Raw genomic sequence first — 26,386 nt, 5'->3', positions numbered from 1 at the left:
GTAAATATGTGTATAAAATTGCTCACTAACTTACAGAGTTTTCTAGGAGAAAAAAAAAAGAGAAATACAACTAAGCACTATATGAGATGCACCACCCATACTCTTGTTCTACAGACAGCTTGTAGATACGCAATGTATATGTGAAAGTTGGGTCTGAGTGATTTCCTTACTTTACAAGACAGCATTTCCCCCTATTGCTGTTCCCAGGTCCATGTCAACACCTGCACACCGTCCGGCTCCTCTTTCACATCCTGCAGGCCCCCTTCTCAAAAGCACAACCTTTCTCACCCACGCCTTCTACATCCTGCGCTTGAACTCAGCTGCACACACTGTCTGCAGAGAGCCAGACTGCCCCGTACTGTGTGTAGGGGGCTGACAGCTGCTGTGTGTTGGAGCACTGGGCACCCCAGCTCCGAGTTCTTCCTGGGCTGATGGTACGGCACAGCCACTCTCATTTCTATCCTCATTTTTCCACAGCTTCTTTGCATAGTGCAAACAACTTCTAAGAGCACACAGATTATCACCCCTGAAATAAAATGTCTTTTGTCAGTTCTAACAGAATTGCAGCCTAATCTTAATGAAGAAAAAAATGTTAATTATCTCTCAAGATGGTATTTGTTCTCTGCTGTGTTTGTTTACCAGATCTCTTCCACTTGTACATGTTCTTTGAAAATGACAGTGAAGTGCAGGAAAATGTGACTTGTAGGGTCGTAACAGACCAACTAGGGGCTGACCAAGAGGAAGTAGGGGGACTGACTGCTCTGCTCCTCCTGGGCTAAGAATGGGCATGCATTGCTTGCATTTACACTGTGACCCTGTGGTGCAGTGGTGAGAAGGGCCGTTCTATTCTTCTAGTTTGAGCCAGTTATCAATCTGTTATGAGTTTATGAAGCTATCTTTTCAAACCCGCTAATGTGTAAAATAAAGGACACGCTATCTCTGTGAAAGCATTATTTTAGGGTCAGAGAGTTCCGCGTTACTGTGATCACAAAGAATCCTGAATTAGCACTGCTGTGTCTAAGAGGATGTTTGCAAAATAAATTGAATATGTCAACACTCAGGAAAACAAGTGCTGATGCTGGGGAACACAGGTGGCCTTTTACACAAAGCTAGTCCTTCTCTGATAAGTGCCACTTGTTGATAGATGGAACCACAGGGATATGTATGGGACACTGCTGGTGCCACCACTTCATGCTGCTCACAAATTCTTTTCAGACCAGAAGGAGGAAAAAACACAACAAACAGAGAAGTGTTTCACTTCTTTATAGTCTCCGCTTCCCAATAGGTTGAGGCAAATGGAATAAAAAGTCAATTTCCATTGTTAAAACAAAGTAGGCACTGCTGTCCACAGAGGCACTCACTCCAGAGGAGTAGCTCTTCATCTTTCGTAACCTAGGAACGAGAAAAGCAGAGTTTAGAATGTACGATGGCTCTAGACTGCAGCCCGCAGGTGTTTGTGTAGCACATGCCCTTTTCTTTTTTCTTTTTTTTCTTTTTTTCTTTTTTTTTTAGCTGTTTTCACAGAATTCTGATGGTCAGACTGTCCTGACCTAACATCAGGTTGCACTCCTCAGTAAGCTCTCACAGTGCACCTACTCCAGTGACTCTGATGTGGAGGTGGATTGAGCTTCCTGTGTTCAGAGAAAAACTGCTGGAAAAATGAAACTAAGAAAGGTATTCTGACTATAGCTAAATAGTGACAGCACAGTTCGGGTGCTGTGATGAAACTATGTTATTCCAACACTAGCACCATCACCAGATGAATATAAAAAGCCCCTAAGGGCAGTCAAGCAAGTGAAAATGAGAACCAAAGAAAAAGTGCATTGGTAGGGCTACAGGAAAAAACCTGTGCTATAGGGTCAGACCTTGTTCTGGAAGAGCTCATATCATAGGAAAAGCCACAGAAAGTGGGCATCTGGCAATGGCATCAGGCTTTCTGCTCTACCGTGTGCAGATGAACGTGCTACTGCTGCTGCTCCTGGCATAGATCTGGGCATGCCCAGCTGAAATCACTGGTCTCACGTCAGCAGGGTGGCACAGCTCTGTTCTGCCCTCTGTTGCTGCACACTTGCTGCCATGATGGCTTTCATAGAGCAGTGTGAGCAGCTGGTTTCATCTGCATCAGCCTCAGCCATTTCCATCTGTCTCTGCAACTCCGTGCAGTGCACCAACAATGCCAGCCAGCTCTACCAGTGCAATCAGTGGCCATATATGTGTATATGTGCTAAGTAAGCATACTGTGACCTGGTTGCCTAAACCAGAAACTCATGCTGAGGGAGGGAAATGTGAGCCAAACAGCTGTGGATCAGAGCGAGCCAAAAATCTCCCCTCCAGGAACAAAAACACAAAGCCACTAAACAAAACTGGGGCAAAACCAACATTAAGTCATGAGTGAACAGGCAAGCACAGCCTCAGCCTAGGAAGGACAAAAGGGAGAGCGTGAGCCTTGTATTGGCCTGCAAGGTCATGAAGATGCTCTGATAGCTCAGGCAGAAGAGACCAGGAGGAGCAGACAACACTTTTGCAGCAAGGCTGGAGCCAAAATCATCACTTCTGGTGTCGCCCTTCAGCCGTGCAGGCTCAGATGTTCCTATGGTTTCTACCATCCTGTTTAGCATTGGTTGCACAATCAGAAAGAAGAAATAAAATGTTCAAGCATGAAGCACCAACCGAGATCTGACAATCTTGATGGCAGCGCCTGATATGGTCGCGTGCATTGCCACCTATCTCCCAACATCTGCTGGGTGCACCATGCAGCCCTGGGCTGGCAGGACAGCCTGCATGCATCTGTATCTGCAGCATATGTACCCAGCACACAGCAACCTGCAGCTGAGCAAATCGGGAAAGCCACACGGGCATTCTCCTGAAGTTGCTGAGGAATGTGCCCTGTGGGTGATGAGCAGGGAGGTGGGAGAGCAGAGTCAGATGCTACAAAAAAGCATCACTATTCTGAGCTCAGCTCAAAATCCTCCTTCCACCAAATCCTCCTTTCTTGATAAGTAATTTCAATTTGGGATGAAGGAGTTAGTATTGGGAAGAGAAGCAGGCTGGGAGTAATGGTTATTCAGATTTAAACTTCCATTACCCCCAATTAAATGTCAGCTCAACAAATCACAGTTGAGTCTGAAACCGCAAGCTAGCAGGTCAGGAGGAAATAATGCCTTTATTTTGTGATGCCCGCAGTCTGTTAACATTACTTTCTTTTCATTTGAAACAGAAGATAGTTAACATAACACAATGCCCTGTTCTGGAGCCAATTAATAAATGAAAATGAAACAGATTGCACATAAGCTGCCAGGATGTGTAAAGCCTCTATTTCACTGCAAGTTTATTTTTCATACAAGATATACTGGCACCTCAGTAGCGTTCCAGTAAGTAATGACTCTTCATATGGTTAATGTCAGTCACAAAGAGACACTTTACACAAGGTAACAGCATTAGCTAGCGTACAGATATCTGGAGGCTTGCAGATCACAGAAAACAATTGAGTTTGCACAGCCCTTAGTCAGGAGCTGCAAACTGCTATGGCTTCTACTGAGGTAATGGCTAAAAAAAACCACAATCAGAGCTTGCACAGAACCAGAGCACTCAGGGCTGCAGTACCCGAACTTCTAGCAATCTAGACTAAGTATGAGCAGAGACTTTTCATTCAGACTCATCTGAAAGTACAGTGTGTAAGTCTATACTGCTTTTAGCTTGCTACCAGCCTGAAACAGAGTAAATGCTGCTGTGCACAAACCATTTACTCTGAGCAGCAACAGCTCAATCTGGCAGAACAGCAGCATGACATGAGGGAAATAGAAGACAAATGGAAAAGAAATCAAGGCAGGAATAATTAGATACATTAGATACATTCCCCCTCCCCAGATGCCACTTTTGAAAACGTTTCCTCATTGTGCCATTTCCCCACTCGCTGTGTGGGGAGAGGCCATCAAATCTCAGAACACAGGCAGTCCCACTGGTGTGGATGGGACAACAGGAAAAGCATCAGTTCCCATCCTCTATACAGCATCAGAAACAACAGATGATATGACAGTTTTAAGTTCTTAAGATCCCAGAAAATTTCCTGAAGTCATGAGCTTGGTCATAACCCAGTACAAGCACAAAAAGCAGTAAGCAACTTTTGGTGTTGGTGTGTACGGACAACAGGTACACAGCTGGTAAATGTTCCAGGAACAGAGAGAAGAAAACACTATAACACAATTTTATCCTTTAGAGCAAACCACTAGTTTTCGGAGTACAAAAAGAAAGAAACCAAAGGCAGGGAAACAACCAACAGATCCACACAGGTTTCAAGCAACAGGTGTGCAAGAAACATGGATGCACATTGAGCGTTATTGGTTGTAAGTCATGGAAAAATCAGGGTTTTAAAGACACTTAAAACTGCTCCATGTCTCTCCTGCTTGATTTGTTCCCTCTCCAGCTTCTGACACTCCAAGGTGAGCAATCATGCAGCTGCTCTATCCTGCTGGTGAGAGCTGAGAAACCAGGAGATGTTGCAGGAGAGGAATGGTGGCCCTCCAGCCTGCATCAAGGAGGCTGGTCCCTGCTAGGACACTGTCACTGGTGTTGCGTCAGGCCATCACCCTTTCAGAACATCTCATTTTCCTCCTCTTGTATCCTTTGCCTAGCAGAGATGGAGGGAGAAAAACTGCGACGTGAAAAAAGCAGCTCATCTCAGGAAAGAGAAGAAATGTCAAGGATGCAGGTAGAAAAGAGACAGATCTGCACAGTGGCTGGTTTCCAGATCTACTCTCTGATTGTCCTGTCCATCCTCTGAGGCTCAGCCTAACAAAACATCTGGGAATTGCTTCTGTAGATTGAATGTAATTGGCACAGTTACGGGAAGTTGCTGTTTTGGAAAATGAGCATGTTGTTTGCATACATTTAATCATGGGAACCTACAAAATATGGAAATAAAGTCTCGTTCATTTAATCATACAATCAGAGTTTCCAAGCATTCTTCATCATGATGATAAAATAGACATCGGTGTCTATTGAGGCGCTGACTCCTGCATAGTAGTTCATGAATTCTTCTGTTGTGACCTGGGACAAGAGAATTTAAAATAGAAAAATAAACATGCATTTTTTCCAAAGTAGAGTAATTAAAACCAAATACTGGGAAAAAAAACCATAAATAAAACCCAATACCTGCCATTTTGCATTGTTCGTAGCGAAAAGGGACCCAACAGGAGGAATTAAGACAGTGAAAATTTGTAGAGAATCAAATTTATAAGAGCTCCTTCAAGAACACTTGGATGCAGATTAAATGCGCACAGTTAAATTAATCTCATCAGGAACCAAAGTTAAAATTAGCACTGCCCATGAAGACAAATGTTTTAATCTGATTTTTTTCCAAGAATACTATCACCTCGTTCTTTGCATTATCATTAATGAAAGTAGATTGGGTTTCTGGTGCAACCCAGAGACAGACAGGAGCTTTACACTCCTTCAACAGAGAGAAAATGTCAGTGCTCCATGCAAATCTCATTTAAAGAACCAAAAATTTTTTCAAATACTGGAGATTTTAATGAATTTAATGGGTATTTGGAGGATGAAAATTCTGCATATCTCTTGTGATATCATAACCCTTGAACCATAGGGGTTATTCTTTGAACAAAACATCACACAGAAAAATATTTGCTCCTATAGTATCGTGTATTTCAGAGCTAAGCAAAATATTGCAAACAGAAACAGCAAAGCCTACAGCCTGTCCTAACAGTACAAATGAACACAAACTTCCCTGACCATGTCTGTTTCAGAGGCATCCAGCAAGATTACAATGAAGAGTACCTTCATAGCAAATATTTAGTCTTGAGGCATTTCAGCTGAAAGCCTTTTAGGTGTCCTCAGTTCATAGAGGGGCCATTAGTGACCTCCATTCTGGCACAGGAAGCTAACAGTTCTCAGAAGAAACTGCAATCTAGCTACCTAGCGTCAGATTGTTGAACAAGACATGAGATATCACAGCAACTTTTCTTTAAGTTCAAACACTACGGTATTTTTGAGAAGCAAGGCATTGGTGAAGCTTATTGGAAGCACTCAGTTTATCAAGGACCAATCTTGTTTAACGTATTCATTTATGACCTTTAGCGCAAAAAGTGGGAATATTTTGCTGGGGTTTGCTATATATCACCAGAGCTGCAGGAAAGGGACAATTCACACAGTGGTATTTCTGAGAGTGCCAAAGAAGAAAAAGGTTTGAAATTCAGCTCTACAAAGTGAAAAGCGTTCCCCAAGGGAAATAAAAGCAATCACCTCTCAACCAGCTGAGAACCTGCCTATTGGAAGCCTGCCTATTTGTGTGTTTGCAGCCTGGATGGCCAGCAGTACTCTGGGCTGCACCAATAGAGTGGTGGCAGCAAGGAGACAGAGTGGACTGTCCCCCTCTGCTCTGCCCTCCTGAGGCCCCATCTGTAGGAGGGCATCCAGGACAGGGGCTCCGAGCAAGAGAAAAAGGTGGAGCTGTTGGAGCAGGCCCAGAAGAGGCAACAAAGATGATCACAGGGCTAGAGTATCTCCACTATGAAAACAGGCTTAGTTTGGAGAAGAGAATGTTCCAGGGAGACCTGACTGTACTTTCAGTACTTAACAGAGACTTATAAACTGGAAGGGGAGCTATTTTCACATGGTCTAATAGTGACAGGACAAGGAGGAATGGCTTTAAACTAAAAGAGAGGAGATGCACACGTGATAGAAGGAAGAAATTCTTTACTCAAGTGGTGGTGAGGCACTGGCACAGGCTGCCCAAAGAAGCTTCCCTTTCACCAACACCCTGTGGATAAATCTGTCACTATTACAGACTGACTTTCAAGTAAAGCATGATAGCATTTACAGGTGCTAGAGAAGTGCTAACTGTAAAGTATTTCACCTATTAGGATACCTGCTTTTGAGCTGGATCTCGGTTTATTTTCCCTAAAAAGTAAAAGTTCCTCCAATTTCTGTGGATTTTGAAAATTAGCAATCGAGTGGGATAGTTTGAAGAAATAATATATGAAAATAGGTCTATAGAAGCTACAAGCTCATAAATGTAATCACACACCCATCTTTTCATCTTCTGCCAAACCCCTTTCCTCTCAATGACTCAGCAAGATGCACCAACAGTTCTACTCAGAGGTTTCATTGTACTGTACTCCATGTATGTGACACAAATGAATGTTTGGTAGTGGCCACAGTGCTAAATGGTACCTAGTACGTTTAATAATTTAACTCAAATTGTGAGTCAGCTGGTGATTTCATGGCCTTACATTAGGTGTTTCACTTACCTTCCCATCTTTGTCATAAGGTGAATCAAAATTATCCAGAAAGGCCCTAAAAACTTGATCTTCTGTCCAGTCTCCGTTTTGGTATTTGGGATGGTGCTTTGCATTATATACTCCCCGTAAGTCTTCAATTGTGATGACACCATCTCCAGTTTTATCTAACTTCCTAAATGCCTGCATGATGATCTCTTTTCTGGCATTTGACATTGGAGGCTGTAAAGAATCAACAGATTAATATTCTACAGTAAAAATATAGGAACAAAAAATCGTTCAAGGCCCATGGGATAACAAAATGTTGACAAATTATGTTGCCCATGACATAGGAAGAGCAATGTATCATCAAAAAACTGGTTTGATAGAGTTTGATTACTGTCTATCGGTAGGATAGGCAATGGAAAAAAAGAGATAAAATGCTTTCTAGAATATTTCTACCAATTTCAAATATTTATATCATCAGTAAGCACTAATTATTTTCTTTCTAAATTGTTGAGACTTCAGCAGAGTAGGGGCTCCAACCAGAAACAGTCTCACTGTGGCCCCAGAAGTCTAGCTGATGTTATGATGAGGAGATACGGTATAAGACGATGCTCAGGTAAGTGAGATTAACAGGTTAAAATACATATGTATTCAGACTACAGAATAGGAACTGATGTACCCAAATCAAGACAGCAATTCATAATGATCTATCGTAACCTTTTATTTATAAGGAGGCTTAGGCTTTGCCAATAAATAGCAATTATGTGTAAGACTCTGCCAACCATAGACGGGTTATTTGTGGCAATTTTCTTCTTCACATATTTAGATGAAAATGGAATACTTTGACATCTCAAGAGTTACAGACACATAGAGTACATCTATAGATTTTGCTAATTACTAATTAGTCAGTAACTACAGTGCTGTGATTTGCTAGTTCTCATCATCAAGTTTAGCTAATGAGAAATCAGGACAAATTTAATGCAGTAATGACATAAATTCTCAGACTTACTCTCAGTGTAACAAGAAATTCATCAAAATCAATTGTTCCACTGCCATCTTTATCAAATATCTGGAAAATCTCTTGTGCTTCTTCCTTGTCTATCATCATAGCATAATCATTTAATCCTTTCACAAATTCTTTGAAATCAAGGGTTCTGCTGTTGTCATCATCCATAATCTGAAATACTCTGTGGAAAACATGCAAATTGAGGAGAACAGAAAGGAGAATTTAGAGGACACTGCAAAGGTTTATCACTGAGCTGGAGAATGGTACTCTCAAAGAGTCACATGAAGTTTCAGCTGGTCATGTGTGGTCCCACTTGTGTCTAAGAGGGACAAGGAAGGGGTTTCAGGGCATGACCCCGTTCCCCCTCCCTAGGCTGGGTTGTCTACAGAAGGGTCTGGGTGCCCCTCATAGGCTAAGCAGTTGACAGACCATTAAACAAGGGCAGTCACAGCCCAAGGAATGCAAGGACATTTCACATTCCACTTCTCTCTAGGGAAAGCATTATGGATTTTGGGAAAGCACTTTCCTTTGCGGGATTCATGATACTCAGTACTTCACCAGGTGAGCAAATCAGCCCTGTCTCCCAAAGCAGGGCTCTGTGGGTTGTGGCATGTGCATGAGAAGTGGCAAACACGGGTTCTAGATCCTGCTCAGACTGCTGCTGGCCAAAGAGCAAGGTTTGTCCCAAATGGTTAAGGAGTACTTACTGCAAAAGCAAGGAATTCAAATCTTCAGTGGGTGAAGATTTTGAGGACCAAAGTTGGTCCTTAGAATTTGGGCACGGGCAGAAAAAGAGCCAGTTGAATGGGATGAAAATCCCTAATTTCTTCTCCAGATCTAGTCCACAGTGTCTTGGGGATTCACTTCTCACATGAAACAAGAGATCAGAGTGGAGTGATATGCTTTCCAGGTGCAAACAACTGCACATGGCATGCAAATCACAGCTGTACTTTATGGGTGCAGCAAAGATTTCTATTGTACAACTCAGCAGGGCCAGAATTTCAACAAAGATATGAGATTTTGTAACTTTAAATAGAGGATAATTCAGGTTGAACAAGACATCTGGAAGTGTCTCATGCAGCCTTACACTGAAAGCAGTGTTAAATTCAAAGCTAAGCCAGGTTTCTCGGTGCTTTGTCCAGATGGGTTTTGGAATACTCCTAAGATGGAAGTTCTGCAGTGTCTTCTAATGCTTAACCATGCTTACGGTGAAACAGCTTTTCCGAATATTCATCTGGAATTTCCTTCATATCAATTTGGCTGTTGACTTTCACCCATCTCTGGATACTCAATGAAGAACCTCCCTCTTTTATCCTATAACCACCCTTTTGCTACTTATGGCTAGGGCCTCCTGCAGCTAAAACTATTAGGTTTAACAAAGAAATTGACTTATTAGACTCACTTGCCAAGTCCTTTGATGCCCGCAGACCCTCTTGCTAAGCACTTCAGTCGAAGTCTTTCTACAGGGTCAGTGGTTTTGGACAGACTCCTTTTGGCCTGGATTGCCATCTCTCGGTCATGCCTTGCTGTGCCTGGCATCTGAAAGATAAAGGCTCTCAAAGAGACTGGATTCTTACACACAACACACTGTATTTAAGCCAGTCAATATATAGAGCATTCCAAATCTCTCACTTGTAAGGTGCTGGCTGCACTTTCATGAGGACTCCTTTCCACCCCCTATTTCCCTTCTTTTATCCTTTATCCTCTTAGTAAAATCCTTTACTAAGAAAAAGAAATTACTGAAGGAACTACTCATAATCTTTTCACTAGCGAAAATGATTGCTTTGACCTGTGCTTCATGGGCTAGCAAACGTGAAAGGAGAGCTCGGACAACCACACTGCAATTGTAACCCAGATACAAATGGGAAAGGGTTGGTAAAAGTTGGCTTGACCTACAGTGTACGAGCTTGCTGAAAGCTGGTGGGCACAGCAAGGCGAACACTGCAGCCACTGCACCTCCTGCATCCCACTGGGCCTCTTCAGTCTTGTGGTCTGGTCAGTGTTCTCAACCCAAATTGTTCTGTATGAGGACTGTCTTCTTGTCTGTATGTTGTTCTCTGTGCTGATTCTCGAGAGAGCATCTGAAGCCCATGTGGGCAGTAGAAACATATGTGAGCTCAGGTCCCTATCCTCATACAATGTATCCACTCCTTATACGCAGCAATAGCTACAATGGCTTATTGTGGTGTGTGTGTTGATTTCAGACCTCACCAGCTGGGCTTAAAAAAAAAACAGCCACCAAACAAAAAACAACAATTAGAGCAAACATTTTTGATCCCCCAAAATTTTGATCCACTTCTAGCATAATTGAGAAATTCAGTGTGAAAGAAAAGAGATAGTTGTCAGCTTTTGCTTCATCCAGAAAGAGCAAAGTTCTCCCAGGAGCTCATTAATGAGTGACCAGGAAGGCCTTTCAGCTATGTGAAGTCAGCAGTCAAAAATGTTTTCTGCAGACAATGACATGTCCTTAATGGATGTTTCTATCCAGCAAGAATAAAAAATACAGTGAGTTTACATCAATACTGCACAAACCGTATTTTCCTTCAGTGTCTATATATTACATCACACATATATTGTATCTATACATATATCTATTAATAGTGTGCACAACTATTTATAGTGTGAGGATGGTTAGACCCTGGAACAGGCTTCCCAAGACAACAGGCACTGAATTGTCAGTCAGAGTTCAAGAAGTGTCTGATTTTTGGGAAGTCTCATATGGAGTAAGGAGTTGGACTCAATGAGTCTTCTGTGTCTCTTCCAACTGAAGATACTCTATGATACTCTATGATTCTTAAACATGTGCTGGTTTCCTGTGCCACACAGCAGCATGTTTTTGAGAATCCTCTCTCTGCATTCAGTAAACACAGAAAAGCTGAAATATAAATATGTAAATATAATCCACATAAAAAAAAATGTACGTATGCGTATATGTATATGCATATATATGTGTATATATATATATATATATATATATATAATTGCTCACAGTCATTGGGTTTGGATTTTGTGTGGTCCTGTGTGGAGCCAGGGGTTAGACTTGATCCTTGTGGGTCCATTCCAACTCAGTGATACTCTATATATAAGTATAAAGATGTAAACATGAGTCTGATCCATAGTAGCATGTCTGCCACTTCCTTATTTCTGTTGGCAGCTGCTTTAATGCTAAAGACAAATTTTCTAAGACTGTTAAAAGATCATTTTAAGAATTACTGTAAGAAAAGAGCTCCTGAATCATGGCATGGATTGAACATTCACAGCAATTCACATGCTCTCTCCTCTGCTTTCATTCTGCTTTCCATATATACTACTTCTTCCAAGAAATCCTCTCTTTGCAGCCTGTCCTGTGAAATAAAGAGCGAGTGCAATATGCAATCATGTCTGTACTAGACACAAGTGACAAAATCTACGTTATTCAGCAGGATCTGACCACTGTCCTCTGAGAGGACAAGAGTTACAGAGCCTACACACAATTAAGCACTGCAGTGCAAAGCCGGAGGTGCAGGTTGGTTTTGTCCCTTCTTTGCAACAGCGTCACATTATTGTTGGAGACGGAGATAGAATAAAGCACTTAACTGCAATAAGAGATCAAAACAGCACAACTCTAGAGGGATTTGTCACCAGTAGCACTGCTCTCCAGAGGGCAGAAGGCTCTTCCCAATCTATTCTCCTCTGTTTCTTTTTTGTTTACTAACTCCAAGCAGCTCTTCCTGCAGGTTGATTTTAACCTATCTATCTCTCCCAATGCACTGAACAAGAGAACTGATGTATATATATAGCACAGTGTGTGCCAGGGGCACACTACAGGGCATTTACAGAATAACCACTGCAAAAACAATTTTTTTTTATTAACTGAGGCCCTCTTTTGGCTCTAACATAAAAGAGTTATGCAGAGGGTCAGGATTTTTTGACTGTGACAATTCACCATGTACCTTCCAAATGTGTTATGCATTAATAAAATAAAATAAATACAAATAAAACAAGAAAAGATATTAACTGCAATTTTATATATTTATAATTCCAATACTTTCTCAGATTATCAGACATATCCCACTGTGAAATGAAAAAGAGTCTGGTTAACTTAATTAAATGCTGGACAGTCCTGTTTTGCCACAGCTTGGCTACAAGCAGTCACAGAACTGAGCATTGTTTGTTTCCACGGGCAATGTGTTGTGCATGCTGAACTACAGTGACTGCATTTCCTAACAGAAATGAAACCTGATATATTGGGTTCAGAAAACCTCAGGTTGTTCAGCACCCAGATCCTCTTACATCCCTTTTGCACCTGTAGCTTACATCTGGAAAGAGCCAGATGTAACCAAAATGACATTATGGCTCTGTGCCACTCATTTACACATCATCCTTCAGCTGAGCCTAAGAGCTTTCTTGGAAAATTCTAGCCTTATTTTCCCCAAGAAACACCTAAGCATGGCAGATACAAAGCCACACTGATCTCTGGATTTCTGTCATTCTGAAAGTGCCTGTCCTGGCCAAAGTCCCAAGTCGCACACTACACTTGAGAAAAGATATCAGATATGGTGATCAACTTAAGCAGCTTAAACTAATTGCATGTGTTTGAAATTTTTTCTAACAATTTCATTACATTATTACAAACATGAAAACTGCACAACTATTTGTTGACTACTCAAACATGAAACAAAAAATTGGTTTTCCAACCCCCACAACCCTTCTGTAGCAAGCTGCAGCCTCCCCTCTGCCTCTGCCCGATTCCAGAAGCATCCAGTTCCCTTCTGGCAAGTTTGGCATTGCTATTCTGTGCACACATGTATGTATCTCTCTATATATAAAATAAATATATGATGTATATATATGATACATATAGATCTGTATGTAAAATAAGTTGCTCTTGGCTGAGACCCAAGCTCTGCAGATCAGAGAAACTCATAATGAGCCAGCAAACAGAATAGAAAACTTTTTACCTGCAATGCTATCTTGCACGTGGGATACCACTTGGGTTTCGGGGCTGTGAATGCAAGGAACCCCGGCTGCTCCCAGGCTCTCACCCAACAAGCAGAGGGCACACAGGTCCAGGCTCACGGTAGGGCTTCCTCATAGATCTCATTTTACTTGTTTACACTGCCAGTTCCCCCCCCCGTTCCCCTCCCTTTTTGGGAGGCCTGGAGTTTACCAGCCAGTCTCCAGGGTGATAGTGGTGCTGCAGCAGGCCCAACCTGCAATGACGCTGCTTCCCCAGACAATTGCTGGCACCCCTTTACTTAACCTGATTTCAAATGGAAACCTTCATCCTCATCCCTGCCCAGCAGTGCTGAGCAGGGGCTATCCAAAGGCTACAAGGTTGCTTAGAGCACCTTTCCACTGAAGAAAGGGTGAGGCAGCTTGACTTGCTCAGCCTAAAGAAAGGAAGGCTCTGGGAGATCGCATTGCAGCTTTCCAATACTTAAAGGGAGGTTATAAACGAGACAGAGAGTGTCTTTTACCTGCTTTGATAGTGATAGGACAAAGGGGGACAGTTTTAAGCTAAAATAGGGAAGATTTAGATTCGATATCAGAATGAAAGTCCTTACTTGCAACCATGGGTGGGATCTGGGCTGGGCATGCTTGTGCTCCCTCCCTCCCAGAAGCACAGGACATACGCTGAGGGTGCTGGGGAGATGGTGAGGTTTTGGTGACGTTTCTCTGCTCCATAGCTGATAGGGATAAGAGACTTGCTGGTTCAGTCTTTTACTCAATGTATAATAGGAGAAAGCAATTAATAGTCTGGAAGTTGTGTTTTGATATACGGAAATTTCCACTTTTTTTTTTTTTTTTCCTGGTTAATTGCCATTTTGGGAAACCAGACAGTGGCAAGAGCCCTTGGGGAGACTACACTCAGATGCAGGAAGAAGCAAATTGCAAAAGGTTAAACACCCAGCTAATGAGGGACAATTTATCTCCATCTTGACACCACTATTAACAATTCTGCCTGCAAAAGGTCACCAGCATTATCAGCAACAAACTGTGGCAGCTGCAGAAAGAGCTAGTATCTTGATAGACTCCTTAGGGGTGACAAAGCCTGTGTGTTTCCTCCTGGTATTCCCTGAGTTCATGGCTGGGGCATAGGGTGAGGGCAGCTGAGCATGAATGCATGAGAAATGTAGAGAAAGCCCTGTGCTGCCCACAGACCAGAGCGAATAAGAGCAGGAAATTATTTTAGGCCACTACTAGAGTAATAACATTTGCATCCTGGCAGGTTGCTTATCTTCCATCGACAGGTACTTCCTGGTACTGAACTACAGCTTGTGCAGGGCTTCTTGTGCTCTTTATATCTCCCATCCGGCAACTGGCAGTATATCAGTGCACAACCAGGAAACAATGCATGTTTAATCAGTCACCGATTCGAAAACCATAACTCCTGGCAACATGTCAGCACAGCCTGCCCACACTGCAGGCAAAGCGGGGGCTCAGGATGGAATCTTCTCCTAGCAACAGCTTGATCTTTGCAAGGCAGCATCCTTAAAGAGGCAAACAGTTCTCCGTGTGCAGAATTTGCAGTGCTCTCGGATGCCTGTGTATTAGCACAGCAAGGCAGCCTGTGAAACACTGAGGGGCAAGTTGACACATGGATACTTGGTTGTTTCTATTGGAAGTAATTTATGTGTCTGAACACACATTGGCAGGTGTTCAGCTTACCTTCAGCGCACCTCTCTGAACATGGGCTATTCTGTTTAATGAGATAGGAATCTGTATCTGAATAATGATTAATTTGCTTTCAGATGTCTCAGATAGCGTCAGGCTGGGATTAGCTTTATATGCTAATATCTGCTTACGGAAAGCAAAGCTGTAAGCAGAGCACAGATGATTCAGAGTTTATCAGAAAGGAGATAAAGTTTTCACCAAAACTCTGGAATTGTTCCTCCTCTGAACACTTAACCATTTGGTTTTTGTCCACGCCTGTTCATGCCAACAGCCTGTTCAGTTCATTCTGTCCAGTTTCTGGTTGAAAATGCGATTGAATTCAGCAATCTAGCAATATAATGTAGTTGTCACAGAAGACAAATCTTGCTGATGTTCAGTTTCAAAAAATTCAAACTTCTTGTTGAATTTCAGGTGGAGGGAAGACATAAGAAATATACGATGTCTCAAAGAAAAGAGAAAAGGCCCTGCATATTTTGCCATAGTTAGTTTACCTGCAGTAGTGTTGTTACTTAGTGTGAATGCACTGTGCTGATCTGTGAATATTGGTGCCAAGAAGTTCTCCAGCAGTAAGGAGTATGAGGTATGAACACAAGTGTGTCCATTTGTACTTGGTAGGAGAGTCAACACAGGGATTAATTTTCGTGACAAGCTTGGAAAAAAAAATAATTATGAAGTATCAGAATACTGTACACCAAAGATGACTGTTTATATGGTATAGACATTGGGGATTTTTCCTGCCATTAAATTCAGAAAGTTTCACACACACCAAAAAATAAACCCTTATGGTAGATGAACTGCCAGGGGAAAAGTATTCCTAAATGGGAATTCTAAATGGAAGCAAACTATAAACATATTGAATTGAATTCCCAGCTTATAAAGTATTTTTACGTCCCAAAATGCTGTGTCCATGTGGTCGGCAGCTATTCAGCTCTGTAAGCTGTGCTCATGATTGCTCTCTGGAGCTGAGGCTATTGTGGTGCTGTGATGATCAGCTTCCACTACTGCCTGCCTGCATGCTCTCCCATGGAACACATCCTCAGCATTTCTCACCCTTCCTGTATCTTACTCCACCTCTACATCTCACTCTGGAGAAGCACAAGCAGATGATATAGTTTGCTGTTAAAGGCATGTGTTGCTTGACAACTTTTGTAAGGTGATTTGCAGAAAAGACAGTTGTTACAAAATCTTGTATTCCTTCTACTAAAAATCTTTTCTCATCTGGAGAATACAAATTCGGGGTATTTCAGCTCTTTGAGAAGCTCAGCAACTAATTTAGCCCACAGTATAAAACAATGAAAATTTAAATTTTAAAGCTTTTATGTAAAAAGTCAGTGTGTGCCCTGGTCCTCTGAGATGTGCAGCTGGTAAGTGGGATTGTGCAGGCAAGATTTGTCCTGGGGGTAAAAAGTGCTAAGGAAGTGGTTTCATTAGTCATACAGGAGAGGGTTGGGGCTTTTTTCTCTGGGCCTGGGCAAAGTGTCAGCTTGACACTGCAGACAGGTGAAGCTGCTTTAACTGCCAGTGAGAGAATGTTTCACTGGTCAGTCCGTGCAGCAGGTCTGACAGAACCTCTTCAGTCTGTGTGACACAATTTTTAAAATGACAGATAAGATGCATATTTTTGTTGTTCTCTGGAGCTTTTTCTCCAAGTGCTAGAGAGGTTTTGGTGCCAGCAGTATGTGGCTCAAATGCTTTTTCCCTTGACATGGCAGAACAAGTGAAAAAAAAAACTTGCCTGGGGGAGTTCAAAAGTCTACTGGCCCAATATCTTAATCTGTAGACTGGCCATGGTTGGGGTATAAGTATTAGGTATGGGAATATAGATCTCCTCCCCTGTCTGCCTTCCAGGTACTAGCCATTTCTCAGTATCCTAAGCAGGAAGCCACATCTAAAGAACCATTCTCCATGAGCTTTATAGTCCCTCCTCGAGCTCATTAGTGCATTTATCCTTCATGGGAACCTTACAGCAATGAATACCACTCGTGATGAGTTGCCTCATCCTGCATGTTACTTCTGGTGTTGCAAGTAGTTATTATGATTTTATGGCATTCTCACTGAGGAATGAGGACTAGAAGGTGAGAGGGGACGCCGTTGAAGAAGTCCAGCAAAAAGCATCCCTGCCAGTAATCACAAGGCCAACCTTGTGATTATGTCTTTGAGCCAGTTTGTTGGGATGAGTGGCCAGAGCCACTCATCAATGCTGAAAGACAGGTGTGAAGTGGCTCAAACACTTTCCATCTGAAAGGAGTGCTGATGGCAGCCAACTCAAGTACCTACATAGAAATGATGCATACACACAAGAATAGAAGAAATTACAAATCTAAGTGCTCTCCTCATCTTCTTGTTTCTTCTTGACTGTGTGATGTAGGAATCACAACTGTGCATTTGTAATATCAGCCTTTGTCATCAGAGTTGACTTTTCAAGGATTCTATTTTATAGTTTTGGTGGAATTAAATCTGCTTGATGTAAGCATTTCATAAGCCTCTAGTTGTCAGTTTTCCAGTAGAATAGTTCTGAGAATAGGTGGCATTCCCTACCTTGTTAATGGACACACATAGGTGCCTTTGGCACTGCAAGGTGAGCCCAAGGGAGTTCAGTGCCGCCGAGGCAACAGTGAGGCTCTGCAGACATTCCTATTGTTCAGCAAAAACATGCAGTGTGCAACCACAGCATGGAGTACTGACCTAATGAAATGCAAAGATGCTTCTCTTTCTCCATTAGCTTTTGGTAAGCAACATTTATAATAAAACAAAATACCTACCCTATTTTTTTTTTATTCTGATTTTTCATGGTACTCATAGTGAAATGAAATTTGCAGAATTCCCTGCAATAGCTGCACACAATCACAGTCCCTAAGAGACTGCGCTTTCTCCCACTCAGAAGTTTTTGAAATCATTTTAATGTTGTTTTCTGTGCTGTTGTCTCTCATTCTCTGATGATGGTACCAACAGATCTTACTTCAAAAGTTCTTTTTTCTTTTAAGTAAATGCATGTGAAGGAGCGTGCATACATCTACCTGCACCTGATTACTACTCCCTGGGTTTTACAAACCCTGAAACACAGAAATTGTAGTGCTTAGGGGATTTCATTACAAGCACAATTTTCTGATGACTTTGACACACGGAAGATTCAAGAACTCAGTCACTCCTTTGATTCCAGCCTGGTAGCATAGTAATAGTAGTAGGAAAGGTCCTGGAATATATTTGTGCAACAAATGCTTAACTAGACAACTGTGGGTATGATGTCGGAGTGAAAAAAAAATTAAAAAAATATTTTCTGATCAAAGCTATGTATCTCTAAAGCTTCTAAAATCTGTATCCTCCATTTCATTGGTAAACAGTCAACTAGACAGAAATGGATAGCAAAGGACATAGTGCATCATAGGAATGTAGAGGAGGACCTAAAACTGGAGAATGCCTCATCCCCAAAGAGGCAGGCAAGAAATGCAGGGGTGTGCAGCTGTGCTGCCCAGTAGCCTGCCATTAATTCAGCCAGCAGCATGACAGCTTTGTGCTGAGCTTGCAAAGCCCCAGGGAGAGCCCTACCAGCCTTGCACTGTCTGAACTTTCCTCCATCTTCCTGTAGCTCTGTGTTACTTTTTCCTATGACAGCAGTTTCTCCAACTGACCAGCTGCCTATGGCTAATCAGTTTGAAGAATTTTTATTTGTATATGGTACAAACACAGTTTAATACAGATGGCAGTAACAAGTAGTAGCTCTGTGTGTAATAAGAAAGAGAGTCAGGAAAGAGAAATGCCAACCTGATACAACTGCAGAGGCCTTGATAATTAAGGATGTGGAGTACAGCACAGAGCAGTCCATGGATGTAATACTAACAGCTGGGGCATGACCCTGGCAATAGAAATTCCATGGCTCTCACCAGTGTCCATGCATACCTGGAACTGTACAAGGCTGGGTTTGGCTTATGGAGCATGCACTGAAAAGCTTTTAACATGTTTGAAATACGCAGTACAAAATAAATTCATCTGTAACATGTACCTACAGATGAATGAAAATTAGGAAGGTTTAATTGCATGTTAGGAAGTGCAAACAAATATGAGTTTGAGCGTGGAAAAAGCCAGCATCATCAACACCAGTTTTCCTAACAAGGACATAAAGAGCTGAAGATATTACAGTGTTGTGTTACTGCAGTTTGAAGATGCAGTTTATGACCCAGAGGAACAACTGAGGAGTGAGCATAATCCCAAGAATACTGAAAAAAATTAGTAAGTGTGTTAAATTATTAACTATATTATTATTATTGACACTTTTCCCTACACTGAAGTATTTTAACTTCAGTTTCTTCCTGGTTTTTTTTTTTTTTTTTTCTTGCAATAATTCTTGCTTTTATGTAACAATTAGATCTGGAATATAGTCTCAGTTATACTCTCAATAGTTTCTTGGCTTTACTTATATGTATGTTTTTCTTCTTTACCTTCTTTGCCTTTTTTTTTTGTTGAGAAGAACAGAAGAAGGGAGAGACACGTATGCAGGCTTCTTCAAAGCCAGCACAGGGACAGAAGGCGCAGTGTAACACCACTCTGGCTCTTTATGAGCTGTGTATCACTTTGCAGTCTGCAAGTTGCATTAGCAGGAAATTGTATTGTTACCTTTTTTGTGGTTGCATTCGCATCACTGTGATTGTACAGACCTGAGGTTTGTCTCAGCAGTGAGATTGTTTTGATGCGCTACCTTTTTGCATGTTTCCCTTAGAATAGGATGGTAGGGAGTGCTTCTTACCTGGGAGCTAGTCAGGTGATATCTCTCCCCAAATTCCTTCTTCTTTTACCAGACTGTCTGCAGAGAAATGTTTTTGTGTTTTCCCCTCTCTTGACTGCTGATCTGTGTTTAGCATAGAACTGTAGAATCATAGAATGGACTGAGTTGAAAGAGACCTTAATGATCTGCCCTGGGCTGGTTGGCCTTCACCAGATTGGGCTGCCCGTGGCCCCATCCAACCCAGCCTCCAACACCTTCAGGGATGCAGCATCCACAGCTTCTCTGGGCAGCTGTGTCAGGGCCTCACCGTCCTCTGAGTAAGGAGTTTCATTATAATTTCTAATTCAAATCTCCTCTCATTTAGTTTAAAGTGATTCCCCACTATCCTATTGCTATCAGACTGTGTAAACTGTTGATCTCCCTCCTGCTTACAAGTTCTCTTCAAGTACTGGCAGGCAACAGTGAGGTCTCCCCAGAGCCCTCTCCAGGCTGAACAGGCACAGCTCACTCAGTATTTCTTCTCAGAAGTGTTCCAGCCCACTGATCATCTTTGTGGCCATCCTGGACCTGACACAACAGCTCCACATCCTTCTAGGTTTGGGGGCCAATCTGGGTGCAGTACTGACAAGGGCAGAGCAGGGGAGACAGTCCGCTCCCTCTCCTTGGTGACACCCCTCTTTTGATACAGCCCAGGATACTGCTAGCCTTCTGGGCTGTAATCACATACTACTGTCTTGCATGCAGCTTTTTGTCCACATATAATAAAGAGTGATTTTAAATAGAGGTGAATGTATTGGCTACATCCAACAGATTTGGTACTGGTTATCCCAGCGTTCCTGCTCTGAATAGTGACACAGTTCCCAGGACATGTGCTGGAGAGACATCTGACAGGGGACAGCAGAGAGGTAGGCATGCCCAGGGCTGCAGAAATGCTAGCATGATCCCCAATGCTTTCCTAGATCTATAGGCCAAACAGTATTATTATATTATATACATATTATATATATACATATTATATATATATTGTATATATGCAAATTATATACAGTCTCTTCTTTATTTCAGACCTTCTCCACTAATCAAATCTTCATATCAAACCGTAGTGGAGCTCCTGCTGATTAGAGAAATGCAGCATCTGACACATGCATCTTAGACTGATGTAATAGGAGTATAGAGTTCTGTCACCACACTTTTCTCTGGTGTCTGTCACCTGGGCCATGTCTATATTCACAGGCTGATGCTCTCAACAGAGGTCTCTATTAAAATCTCCATTGTGAGATTATTGGTACTATTTGGAACCCTGCTGCTATGCAAACTGCTAGCAGGACCAGAAAGCAGCATTTACACAGCATCAGGCCTAGAATATTGGAAAGTGCCTGCTTGTAAGCACTTGTAAAATACATTTTCTGCCAGAAGACATGTTCTATTTAAAAATAAATTGGCCAAACCATCTCATGTGGAATTATGGTGCAAAATGTAGTTCAGTCATATGAACAGGCAATTGGACTACAAATACTGTGTTTCTGATATACTGTTCCTGCATTTCAATCCAGATAACGCTAAAAAGAATTTTTTAACGTTATCTACCCAGAAATTGCATAATCTGGCCTGTTTGTTATCTATGGGAGGAAGTCACTATCTTCTGATGGATGAAACCTCACAAGTTTTTGTACAGTCATGTGATCCAGATGTCACCCAAGATGGCTGTTTTGATGATGCCAACCAAAAAGAAAAAAAAAAGGTAACAAAAAGACGTGACTCACACAGTAACAACAAACACTAAATATTTCTCAGAATAAATCATTACAAAAATAATGCAAATTCTACACTCATAATTTGCATACTGCTGTGCATATTATGCAAAGCATAGTAAAAGTGTATTTGGTCCAGCACCCATTGTCTCTGGCAAGGACACTGGCTGCAGTACAGCACCAGCATGGCATGGAGCATCAGGAAAGAAGGTGGGAGCAGAGTCCAGAGACCACTGATGTTGCTTACAGCAGTGTTTCAATATGAATGCCAAGTAAATACTCCCGACTGCTTTATCACCCCAGTGCCTAGTTGCTTGTAAAGAATATGATTGACCAAAGGAAAATGGGGCTATGAAGCCTTGAAAAAACTCCCAGCTTACTTTCAAGGACTTGTGATGGCATGGCACAAGCTTGGGCCTATTCCTTAGTTAGGGACAAAATGGGTAACAAGGATTTACTCTCTGCTAGAGGATCTTTCTGAGAGGTTTGATTCCTGTTATCCAGCTGCCCTGTCATTGTCCAAATCTGGGATCCAAATCAAAACAAATAGTGAACTGTTTGCCTCAGTGCTGTGAAAGACCAAGTGTTAAACTCTGCTGAACTCATTTTTGAACACAAGGTAAATTTTAGCCTCTGAAGAGTTCAAGGACAAAAGAAAGAAGACTGAATTAAAAGCAGTATGTTAAAAATGTCCTGTTTTGGAAAAAAAAGAAATTTTAATATAATGTGGGTTAAAATAGAACCAGGTAACCAGGTACAAAGTACTCTGTTGTGCAGGACTACACCAGTGAACACACAAAAAATATTTTCAAGTCACACAGATAAGTTTGTGGAGGAAAGGGACGGTCTGCAAAGCTCATCAGCATCTCATCATCCCAGCTAGGATCTTCTTAAATTCTAGGCATTAGATACAGATGTAGGAGTGCAAAGTACTTTCTCTCTCCCCCATGGCATACCATTATTTAACATATTATTGCTAGGCAAAGCAAATGCGGCTTAGAATTAAGTACCGCAGACCCTTGTTTCAAGTCTAGAGATTTCACCGGTGGATCTTATTCTTAGAATAAAATACAAAATAATTCCAGGCACGACACTGAAGAGAGTCAGTGTAGCTCCCAATTCATTACCAACACTTCAGTGTAGAACTAAGACACAAACTGAGTAATATGAAAACAGAAGAAAACACAAGACACACCGCATTTCTCAAGCAGATAGTCTTATGCTTTCTCTACTTGAGGCTTTGGCTTTTTGGTTGGAACATCCCTGGTCATCAGCATCAGAAATCCGTGGCTGGCATGGGTGAGGCATCTGTCACTGACCTTAATGATCAACTCCTCAGAAATCAGACAGTGCACTGGGGGAACTTGCAGAGGATATGAGCTTTCTTTTCCAAAGTTTACAAAACGCTTAAATTCATAGACTTTTTAGCCCTTACCCGGGGACTTTCCTAGTACAGAAGCTTCCTGGAAAGAGACATTGTGTTGAGTCAGGGGTTACTGATACATGGATGTTCTTGAACTGTTGCAGCTTGGATTGAAAACAAACTCTGCCTAACGCTAAGAACTCAGTCCAGCCCTTTGTTATCATGAGGTAGGGAAGGGGATAAATTCTCTTAATGAATTCTGTTTCACTTGTACCCAAAGCTTGTCCCAGAGTTGGCGTCAGGTCTGAGAGACTGCTCTGGCGCAGGCTCTTCAGTTGCTGAGAAAGATGGAAGGTTCATCACACCAAGCTTGGGGATTTGATATGTTTGGACCTATAATGAAGAACAAGCTTCCTGATAAGTATTTTGTCTGGTGTAGGTAGATAGACTCTTAGATTTTACCTAACAGCATAATCTGTTCTGTAGAATTTTTAAAGACTGCTAGTGATTTCCTGGGAGGCAGAACTTCGCCTTACTTGAATGATGAGGCTATTTCAGGCACTGCAATGCTTATCTCAGCTCTAGTCTCTTGAAAACCAACACATGGTTTCCTGTCAACATGAGCAAAGTGGTAAGCAGACCAAAAGAGTTTGCTGTGGGGCAGGATGGAAGTGGCAGCTTATAAGTGGGCATACATATAGCTGGCAAGAGCACTAATTAAACATACTTTTTCTGTTTAAGGATGCTCTGAAAGTAAGCCAACCTTACAACTACGGATTTCAGTGGTAAAAAGGACTGAGGGATTATTTTGAAGTAGAACTAGTACGGCTTGGCTTTGTTTTGTTCTTTTGTTTGTTTTCTTAAATACAGTCGATTACACACTTTCCAGAGGACTCACTGAAAAGTTAACCAAATTTGCTAATTTCTAAACCATAAAAGTCTACAGAATTCATGATTTTTAGATCTCAGAAAGAAATAGTAGTTAAAATGCTTGAAAACAATAGAACCCAGATAAACAGTTTTGCTCTTCGTTCCATACAAACTTGATTCAAGAAGTCTGAATTTTAAATCAATTGCTAAACCAACAATATGCTTAAAGACTTCAATTACTTGAAAGAGAAATTTGGCATAACTCAGCTCGTGCTTTTAATACTTCCTGCTCTGATGTAGAAAAATCAAGTCTGAAATCTACTGCATAGTTTTCTATTGACAGCACTTCACAAGACTGAATGGCCATACACATCCAGTGTGCCAGCATTTCACTGTCGCTTAACTGCGTACTTCTGGAGCCATGTAGAGTTTTGTGCCTCTCTGGTCGCTAGCAATAAATAGGCTAAATCCAAAAACATCAGGAAAGAAGAAAAAGTCAAATTCAAAGAAAACCTGACTCTACATATAGAGACCTCTAAAAACATATTTCATATTCTTTGAATCCAACTAGGGTAATAGCTACTATTCTGTCCTAATTGCATGGCAGAAGTCAAAGCGACAGAGACCTTTGGGAATCTCAGAATACAAAGATATGAAGAAATAGCTCTGAAAAAAATATTCTCAGCCTTATTGCTGAAAATGCCCTTCTGGAAGTGTATTAACTTTGATTCTCTACCTTCAGGCGCCTGGAATTATCATCTGCTCCTATGGCTGATGAGCTCAAATAGTCACATGATAAAAATCAGAGCTGGGATTCCTCAGGATGGTCACAGAATGGTTGAAATTGGGAGGGAGATCTGGAGGTCATATTGTAGAATAGTAGAATCACAGAATGGCTTGGGTTGGAAGGGACCTCAAAGATAATCAACTGCCTTGCTGTGGGCAGGGCTGTCAGCCTCTACATCAGAGGAACCCATCAAGCCTGCCCTTCAGTGCCTCCAAGGCATCCTCCGCTTACCTGGGCAGCCTGTGCCAGTGCCTCACTGCCTTCCAAGTGAAGAATTTCTTAATAGCATGTAACCTTAACCTCCCGTCTTTCAGTTTAAATACATCCTGCCTTGTCCTCTTACTATCTACCAGTGTAAAAAGTTGATTCCCATTCTGCTTGTAAGCTCCTTTCAAGTATTGGAAGATCACAATGAGATCTCCCCAGGGCTTTGTCTTCACCATGCTAAACAATCACAACTCCCTCAACCTTTTTTCACAGAAGTGTTCCAGCCCTCTGATCATCAAAGATCACATAGTTCAACTTCCTGCTAAAGCAGAGACATCAAGAACAGGTTACTCAAGTTTGACTAGCTAAATAATACCCTAGCTATACTATAACCAAAGGATTGGTTTAATATTTTCTGGTGCAGAGCCTTTCCCCACCCCCAAGCCCTCCCCCGACGCAGCTCCATGCCGTTCCCTCGGGCCCTGTCGCTGTCACACAGAGCAGAGCTCAGTGCTGCTCTCTGCTCCCTGTGAGGAGCTGCAGCCACCATGAGGCTCCTCTCAGTTCCTCTGCACCCAAACCTGCCCAAAACTCAGTGCTGGAGGCAAGGCCCCACAGCGCAAAGCAGAGGGGACCCTTCCCTCACCCACTGTCAGTGCTGGACCAGTCTGATGTAATCCCATTAGTGTAACCCTTTAAATCTGACCCATCGGCCAAGTGTTCACCCATTCCATTGGGTTTTTTGTCAAGCTGCATGCTGGGAATTTTGCCCAGAAGAATGCCATGAAAAATAGTATGGAAAGCTTTGCTGAAAGCTTTGCCAGAAAGTGCAGACCTACTTGCTTCTCTTGGTCAGCTAAGTGTGTAACTTTGTCATAAAAGGAGATTAAGTTCCTTAAACAGGACTTTCCCCTCCTGAACTCATGCTGGCTGCGACCAGTGACTGCTTTGTCTTCCAGGTGTTTTTCAGTAATTCCCAAAACAATCTCTGTAATTACACAAGGCACTGAAGGTAGACTGACAGGCCTGAAATATGTTCAAATACATTGATGTGCTCAGATAATCTCTGTAACAGCTCCCAAACAAATAACCACATAAGATATGGCCAGATCTGCTAGTCCTGTTCATTTTGATGGGATTAGAACCAAGCTTATATCTCCTACGGCACAGCAGTGTTGATCCTGATAATCTGCACAGGGGTGAACTCATAACAGCACTGCACGTGCATTGGCTAGATACCTGTAAGAAAAACAAAATCCCCAGGGAGTTTGCACAGTACTGAACCCAATATGTGTCTTCACAGCTGCTCTGCAATTGCAGAACTATGTATTCTTAAACCTCAGGGGTCAGTTGTCAGTGTTGATATCAGACTTCATATTGAAAATTCTAGATGAGGCTGTGAGCACAGAAAGTTGTAAGATTACAAGACTAGGCACAGCTTACATGTTAGTCATCACCTCCTGCAGCTCCCCAAGGCCTTGCTATACCTCTGCCATTGCCTCCTCTGTCCTTTCTCTCTGGCCATGGTTCCTCTTGCCTCACTCCTTTCCACATGCAGAGTGATACACTGTTTTTGTACCTTGTTGATCTCCATAGATCTAAAAACCAAAATCCTCCAAAGTAAAAAGGTTAGAGTTTTTACCATATTAATGCTAACGGAAGGAGCCTCTGAGGGACAAAAAGGCATGCAGGTTTTCACAGAGGATGTCTAGACACAAGCCTGAGTTTTTCTGTTGTGCTGACTGAGCTATTCAAGTCCACACCTTTAACAAGATAAGCTATTTGCG

The 26,386-nt window shown here is 42.0% G+C and overlaps 1 protein-coding gene across 3 annotated transcripts; it reads right to left on the bottom strand.

Annotated features, from left to right (window-relative positions):
* Positions 1-1,257: 1,257 nt before the first annotated feature.
* CAPSL (calcyphosine like) lies at positions 1,258-13,301 on the bottom strand. Of its 3 annotated transcripts, none has more exons than XM_042825940.1 (6): positions 13,185-13,301; positions 9,647-9,783; positions 8,248-8,425; positions 7,266-7,475; positions 4,906-5,046; positions 1,258-1,392 (listed from the first exon to the last, which is right to left on the bottom strand). In XM_042825940.1, the coding sequence occupies exons 2-5, from the start codon at positions 9,781-9,783 to the stop codon at positions 4,945-4,947; spliced, it is 627 nt and encodes a 208-aa protein (XP_042681874.1). In that variant the 5' UTR covers positions 13,185-13,301; the 3' UTR covers positions 1,258-1,392; positions 4,906-4,944. The 3 variants fall into 3 exon arrangements, with proteins under 3 accessions (XP_042681874.1, XP_042681875.1, XP_042681873.1); XM_042825941.1 differs by having other exon boundaries at positions 4,943-5,046; XM_042825939.1 differs by having other exon boundaries at positions 1,258-5,046.
* Between the last annotated feature and the right edge of the window lie 13,085 nt (positions 13,302-26,386).

The sequence above is a fragment of the Centrocercus urophasianus genome, unplaced genomic scaffold (genome assembly GCF_019232065.1).
Source record: "Centrocercus urophasianus isolate 14NV4802_14NV808 unplaced genomic scaffold, USGS_Curo_1.0 seq_25, whole genome shotgun sequence".
Lineage (NCBI taxonomy): Eukaryota > Metazoa > Chordata > Aves > Galliformes > Phasianidae > Centrocercus > Centrocercus urophasianus.
This window is presented reverse-complemented; position numbering and strand designations above follow the sequence as displayed.

Coding starts and splice junctions, on each gene's coding strand:
- CAPSL (XM_042825939.1), bottom strand. CDS start 9,783: ATGCCAGGCACAGCAAGGCATGACCGAGAGATGGCAATCCAGGCCAAA. Junction 7,476..8,247: donor AATTTCTTGTTACACTGAGA/GTAAGTCTGAGA, acceptor GATTCTTTACAG/CCTCCAATGTCAAATGCCAG. Junction 5,047..7,265: donor CTTATGACAAAGATGGGAAG/GTAAGTGAAACA, acceptor CTCTTGTCCCAG/GTCACAACAGAAGAATTCAT.